Below are 7,359 nucleotides of genomic sequence, written 5' to 3'. Positions count from 1 at the left end.
TAGGATGGTCCTGGGGCCCTCAAAAGGCTACAAGCTGCGATGCAATCTCAGCCCTGTAACAGGATGCAATTCTTCCACTGTACATGTCACAGCCATTGGGGAAAGGCAGGAGCCTCTACCCTCAACAAAAATGGCGGGAGCTGCTTCACACGTAGCCCCTCACGCAGAAAGGCTAGGAGGCCCCCGCTACTTTCTCTCCACCTTTCCACTCCTGACCCCGGAAAGACTCCGCCCCCGGGGCCAGGCTGCGGCTCTGCGCCGGGCTGCGGCGGGGAAGCGGGGGTAGACTGGCTGCGCTGGGCCTGGAGCATCAGGTACGTGGGTGGAGGGCTGTGTGGGGTCTCAGCGGTCGCGGGTTAGTGGCAGAGGGGTGGGCGGGAGCTCTGGCCTTCGCCCTCTGGATTCCGTGTATAGGAATAGAAAGCCGAAGGGAGGCCTGCCACGGAGCGCTGAATCAGGGTGGGCTGGCTGGCGTCCGCTTGGAGCCCGAGCGAGGGTCTGGGTGGCTGAGCCGAGAGGGAGCCCCTTTCCTGGTCATCTTGGTGAAGAAAAAGAAGCCCGCAGAGGAGAACGCAGTGAAGGCGGAGGAGGCTTGCGGGAGGAGCCGTTGGTGTGGTCCAAGTTTCTGCAAGAATGTCCGTGGTTTGAGCGGGGAGTGGTTTTTGGAGGAGGAAGATTATGCTTTCTTTGAAGGGACTTAGAATAATTTAGCATCAGGAGGTTTGTGGCGTCGGAGCCCTCCTGTAAATAAAGTTGTTCAACGTTTATTTTATGGAGAGAAGACTCTAAAAGGTTTTGCTCGTGCACAGACCTTTACATTATTATTTTATCAGTATTTCAAGTAAGCGTTTTTGCTGTATTTCAAATATCTTCTCAGAATTCTGTTGTTTAGATTTACATTTCATGACAAAATTTGGGGGATATTTCAGACTTTAATTCTTGCTTGGATTATAAAGTCCAATGGCACCCCACTCCAGTACTCTTGCCTGGAAAATCCCATGGACGGAGGAGCCTGGAAGGCTGCAGTCCATGGGGTCGCTGAGGGTCGGGCACGACTGAGCGACTTCACTTTCACTTTTCAGTTTCCTGCATTGGAGAAGGAAATGGCCACCCACTCCAGTGTTCTTCCCTGGAGAATCCCAGGGACGGGGGAGCCTGGTGGGCTGCCGTCTCTGGGGTCGCAGAGTCGGACACGACTGAAGTGACTTGGCAGCAAGAAACAAACTGTATATATGACACATTTTTGAAAGTGTCCCGTGGTTAGAATGGAGAGAAGCGAATGATATTACAGAGTATAATATTTTTGGTGATGATGAAACTGTCTCCATTTTTTTTTTTATTAATACGTTTGAAAGCAACTGAAATGACTGGTTTTAAAAAGCTGTTCAATTATTAATGATTAAGTTTGGAATCACTCAGCGATTTTAAATGAAAGGGTATGAGGTGGTTAGAATGCAAAAGTGGACGTTTATTTTAAGAAAACCACTGCAGCAAATTGAAGTGTTTGCTTTATTTTCTTTTTCTTCTGCTTCAAAATCTGGAACTGTATTACGGAGAAAATCACTTTGGGTGAATTACTTTCAGGAAATTTTAAAAAATGCAATAGTATAGGTAGATTTATTGGTCCAGAATCTATTTAGTTACTAAAAATGTTTCTCAAAATGAAGTTTTTTTTTTTTTTTTCCGGGGGGAGGGGTAAATGTGCTTCCTTCTTGTTTTGTGAAACATTTGAAAAAAGTAATACATGAATACACTTTAAAAAGCAAATATTACAGAAGCACTTTTAATGAAAAATAGTGATTTCCTGCCACCCTGCGTTCCTAGTCTCATTCCTCAGACTTATTTTTCACTTGTTTAACAGTTTCTTCATGGTTTCCTTGTATTTCTCATTAATATGTCTGTACCACAATTTGTCAGTTGGGATTAACGTATTGATTTTACTAAGCCGAAAAATTGTAGTTAGAATATGAGTGTGGGGAAAATTAAGTTTCCACTCCTTGGGTGTCACTAATGGGGAAAAAGTAAACTGTCAGTAGCAGTAACCCACCTTAAGAAATCTTACTGTGTTTGATATGAAAAGGAAACTACTAATCAGTGGTTTTGATAGTCTTCTGGAAAAAAAAATAGGGTTATTAACAGAAAGGTTAGAAAAAGAGCAGAAATGACTTAAAGAAAGAATAGCAAATAAGCTATAGAGAGATTGTTGGTAATTTTAATTTTCTGATAGTTTGTACAGCACCATCCAAGGAAAATAAATATTTTATTTGGTAGGCACAAACATTCTTCTTAGTGGGAAGGCCTACTCTTGTATAATACATCGGAAACAGTTCTCAGGCTTTTTCCCAGCCTGTATGAAATATGGTTAAGTGAAAGTGAAGTCGCTCAGTCATGCCCGACTCTTTGCAACCCCATGGACAGTAGCCTGTACCAAGCTCCTCCGTCCGTGGGATTTTCAAGGCAAGAGTACTGGAGTGGGTTGCCATTTAATTCTCCAGGGAATCTTCCCAACCCAGGGATCGAACCCAGGTCTCTCCCATTGTAGACAAGGCGCTCTGCCGTCGGAGCCACAAGGTAAGTACTACACTTGATCTTAGCCAAAAGGCCTAGAAGTGAAAGGACCCATTAATTTTGTGCTTACCACAGAGCCTTTTATACTTAATTCAACTCCCTAGATGTCTTATTTCAGAAAGGTTATGTTTTGATAGCATATAAAAGTATTGGGAGGTGATATATGTATGCCTATGGCTGATTCATGTTGAGGTTTGACAGAAAACAAAATTCTGTAAAGCAGTTATCCTTCAATTAGAAAATAGATAAATTTTTAAAAGTTTTCTTTGATTAGATAGTGTATTTCCTTAATACAAATGAACAAATGTGTATACTTAATTTATATATCAGTATTGTGTGAATTAGTTTAATGTGTGTCCAGCTGGGTACACATATAAAATTTGAGTTTCTGGCTCTATAAAGCATAGACCTAGACCCTGAACCATTGTGTTTTTATCAGCATTCTGCTACCTTTATGGGTCTCTCTTAGTGATGACTACCTTCTCTGTGAACAACTGACATTTCTTTCCTTGGTTTCAGTAGAAATAGGCATTAAAACAATATTAAAATTTCATAGCAGGTATGTGTCATTTCTTTCAAGAGCTTAACAATGGGACAGTAGGATCAACTATAGTCCAATATAAAATAATTTTTTGTAAAAAATGGAACAGTAGGAAGATAAATGCTTGAACTATGAAGTTCAGTGAGCCCTGAGGTTCATTTCTAGCCTCTAAAGTCAAGATTCCAATGAAATTTCTTTCAGTGTCCTCCCCATCCCTGCTGCTGTTGGAAGGAAATAAAAATATTTTACGTTACTATTTAAAAGCTGAAACATTTATTTCACCAGAAAAGAGAGAATCTAGAACCCACAGGTTTTAAAGGAAAGTTTACTAGCTGAACTCAAAAGTTCAAATCTAACTCATTTTCTTTTTGGCTACTTTGGCTAATAAATAAACTTTTAGCTTAAATAAATTTGGCTCAAAATATTATTTTCTTCAGGTTAGTGTAATATGATAATTAAGTGCAAAAAAAAAGAGTGCTTTTTAAAAGAAGAGTTAAAATTTCAATTTGTATCTTTCATTTGGTAGAATAACTAGAAATCTTTGTGGCCAATATATTTTGTGTTTCATTTAATTAAGATAGAAGAGGAGTCATGTCAGAAGAAACGGTGAGCGAATCACAGTTTTCCTTGAAGACAGCAGCACTGAGAGTGTTTGATCTTCCTCTGTCTTGGTATTATTCTCTCTGCCAGGTAAAAAAACTAAAATACGACGTTGAATAATAAGTTTATTGCTCAGAGCATATTATGTTTACAGTATTTAAATTCCCTTTGGGGTTTTAAACGGTTCAAAGTGTTTGTTAAAGTAGTTTAAAACTTACTTATTTCAAGTTTTTTTGTTGTTGTTATCAAAAAATCTTCCTACCTTAAGTGAATTTACACAGTCTATTATTAACAATTATGTTCAGATAATTATGTTATTTAAACAGACTTGTTCTCACTATTAAACAATCCTTTCATTTTAATTTTGTTTTACTGTGGTAAAATATGTATAGCATAAAATTTACCATTTTCACCAATTTTAAATGTGCAGTTCAGTAGCATTCAGTGCATTTATACTGTTAGGCAACCAACCAACCTTGAGAACTCTTTTCATCTCGTAAAACTGGAACTCTAGTGCCACTAGCAGCAGTTTTTATTTTTCCTCCCACCAGCTACTTGCACCCTCCATTGTATGTTCTGTCTCTATGAATGTGACTAACTCTAGATACCTCACGGGGCTTCCCTGCTGACTCAGTTGATCAAGGATCTGCCTGCAATGCAGGAGACCTGGGTTCGAAAGATCCCCTGGAGAAGGAAATGGAAACCCACTCCAGTATTCTTGCCTGGGAAACCCCTTGGACAGAAGAGCCTGGTGGGCTGCAGTCCATGGGGTCACAAGAGTCGGACGTGACTTAGCGACTAAACCACGACAGTTACCACGAGGTACTTCGTAAGTCGAGCTATGTAGTATTTGTCTTTTTGTGACTGGCTTATTTTCAATTAGCATAATGTTTTCAAGATTCATCTATGTTGTAGTGTGTGTCAGAGTTTCCTCTTTGAATAACATTTGATTTTATGTATATATCACATTTTGTTTAATCATTCATTGCTGGATACTTGGGTTGCTTCTGCCTTGTGGTTTTTGTGACTAATACTTTTGTGCACATGACTGTGCAAATAACTGCTTTCAGTTCTTTGGGACGTATACCCAGAAGTGAGATTTCTGGATCATATGGTAATTCTATTTTTAATTTTTTGAGGAATTACAGTACTGTTAACCATAGTGGCTGCACCATTTTTTATTTCTGTCAGCACTGCAGAAGGATTCCAATTTCTTCTCATTGTGGTTTTGATTTGCTTTTCCCTAATTAGTCATGTTGAGCATCTTTTCATGTGCTTATTCGCCATTTGTGTATTTTATATAATAACGGTCCTTTTTTTTTTTCCTTTGGGCCAGGCCACACAGCCTGCAGGATTCTAGTTTCCCGACCAAGGATTGAACCCAGGCCCTGACAGTGAAAGTGCTGAGTCCTAACTACTAGACTGCCAAGAAATTCTCAATCCTTTTATTTTTAATACCTGCTTCCAATGCAGTTTGTACTCCATTGTAGTAAATAAGTAAAGGCTTCCCCGGTGGCTCAGAGGTAAAGAATCTGCCTGCAGTGCAGGACCTACAGGAGAGACAGGTTCAATCCCTGAGTCAGGAAGATTCCCCTGGAGAAGGGCATCGCAACCCACTCCAATATTCTTGCCTTGAGAATCCCATGGGCAGAGGAGCCTGATGGGCTACAGTCCATGGGGTTGCAAAGAGTTGGACACGACTGAAGCAACTTAGCACGTACACGTAGTAAATAAAAAGATACATATGGAGTGCTCGCTTTGGCAGCATGTATACTAAAATTGGAGTGATACAGAGAAGTTTAGCTATGGCCCCTGCGCAAGGATGACACACAAATTCATGAAGCATTCCATATTTCTGAGTTAGAAAGAAAAACACCAATACAGTATACTAACACATATATATGGAATTTAGAAAGATGGTAATGATGACCCTATATGTGAGACAGCAGAAGAGACACAGATGTAAAGAACAGTCTTTCAGACTCTGTGGGAGAAGGCGAGGGTGGGATGATTTGAGAGAATAGCATTGAAACATGTATATTATCATATGTGAAACAGGTCGCCAGTCAAGGTTTGATGCCTGAGACAGGGTGCTCAGGGTTGGTGTACTGGGATGACTCTGAGGGATGGGATGGGGAGGGAGGTGGGAATGGGGTTCAGGATGGGGAACACATGTACACCCATGGCTGATTCATGCCAATGTATGGCAAAAACCACTACAATATTGTAAAGTAATTAGCTTCCAATTAAAATAAATTTAAAAAAAGATACATATGGAAAGTAGCATTTATTTCACTAAACTTACAATGAATTTCATCAAATCTAAGATAATCATTTTTTACATTTCAACATTTCTAAAACTTGCTTTCATCTTAAAATGAATAGTGTCTTAGAATGATAAAATATAGTATCATTTTATTTCCTTCTCTCTTTTTTTTTGGCCACATCATGTGGCATGTGGGATCGAATAGTTAGTTCCGTGACCAGGGATTACTTCCTGGTCCACTTCTCCAGCAGTGGAAGCTCAAGAGTTTTTAACCACTGGACTGCTAGGGAAGTCCCCTATATAATTTTATATAAGAGAGGATGTTACACAGATATAATGTATGAGAGTGATACTACTTAGTGTTCACTGTGTTTAAGATATTAGTTAGGTCTTTTTTATATATAGTGTCTCTAATCCTTGAAAGATTCTTTGAATTTCTGTATCATTTCCAATTTATAGATCTGGTGGCTTTTTAATAGCTTACTTAACTTGTCTAAAATTGTGTATATTATATGGGATTTGAACTTACTTTTCTTTCATCCCAAAACCTATTTTCTCTCTTTTTCTTTCTTTCTTTTCCTTTTTAGGATTACATGATTAAAAGAAATTTTGAAAAATACAGAAAAGAATTAAAGAGAAAATAAAAGTTGCCAACAACCCCTCTATAAAAGTCTACTGGCTATACTTAGGTCTTTTTTACTGCATACATCTCTCTGCTCCCCAGTCTCTCACTCCCCACCCCCACCGCCTTGCCCCCCTCATTTGAGATTACATTTGAGATTATAAAGTTGTATATTTTGAGCATTTTCTCTATCATTAAAAATGCTTTATAAATATAGACGTGCTATAGTTTATTGAATATTTCCCTATTTTTGAGTTTTTGTGTTGTTTCAACAGTTCATTATGTCTATATATGTGTGTGTATATGTGTGTATATATATATATATTTGTGTAATTTATAGATATATATATATTTTTATTCCTAGAGCTGAAAATGTTAAGTCTAAGTTTTTGGTATTTATTCTTTTATTTGTTTATGTTACCACACCATTTGGATGACATTTAAAAAGACCAGCAACAGGACATAGCACCACCCACTGTGTGTAAAACACTGTCTTAGAGATTTTATACTGTATACATTTGTAAATTCTTTAATCCTTACAATGATCCTAAACTAATGTTATTCTTTAAAATGTATTATTTGAATAGTTGGAGGCTTCCCTGGTGGCTCAGTGGTAAAGAATCTGCCTGCTGAAGGAGGAGATGGGGGTTTGACCCCAGAGGGGTCGGGAAGATTGTTTGGAGAAAGAAATGGCAACCCACTCCAGTATTCTTGTCTGGGAAATCCCATGGACACAGGAGCATGGTGGGCTACATTCCATGT

General features: G+C 38.9%; 1 protein-coding gene and 1 non-coding gene across 2 annotated transcripts in view; both read left to right on the top strand.

Moving 5' to 3' along the window:
- The first annotated feature begins 226 nt into the window (after positions 1 to 226).
- MIGA1 (mitoguardin 1) overlaps positions 227 to 7,359 on the top strand; it is a 74,825-nt gene continuing 67,692 nt past the window's right edge. The window contains exons 1-2 of the mRNA XM_040232526.1: positions 227 to 314; positions 3,687 to 3,799. Coding sequence (XP_040088460.1) covers positions 3,701 to 3,799 — 99 coding nt within the window. The 5' untranslated portion in view covers positions 227 to 314; positions 3,687 to 3,700. The remainder of the gene's footprint in view (positions 315 to 3,686; positions 3,800 to 7,359) is intronic.
- On the top strand, positions 5,459 to 5,566 carry LOC120857186. The gene has a single exon (XR_005719643.1). It is a non-coding gene; the product is annotated as a U6 spliceosomal RNA (small nuclear RNA).

This window comes from Oryx dammah, unplaced genomic scaffold (assembly GCF_014754425.2).
Source record: "Oryx dammah isolate SB20612 unplaced genomic scaffold, SCBI_Odam_1.1 HiC_scaffold_28, whole genome shotgun sequence".
Classification (NCBI taxonomy): Eukaryota; Metazoa; Chordata; class Mammalia; order Artiodactyla; family Bovidae; genus Oryx; species Oryx dammah.
The sequence above is the reverse complement of the archived record's forward strand: the minus strand, read 5'-3'. Positions and strand labels throughout refer to the sequence as shown.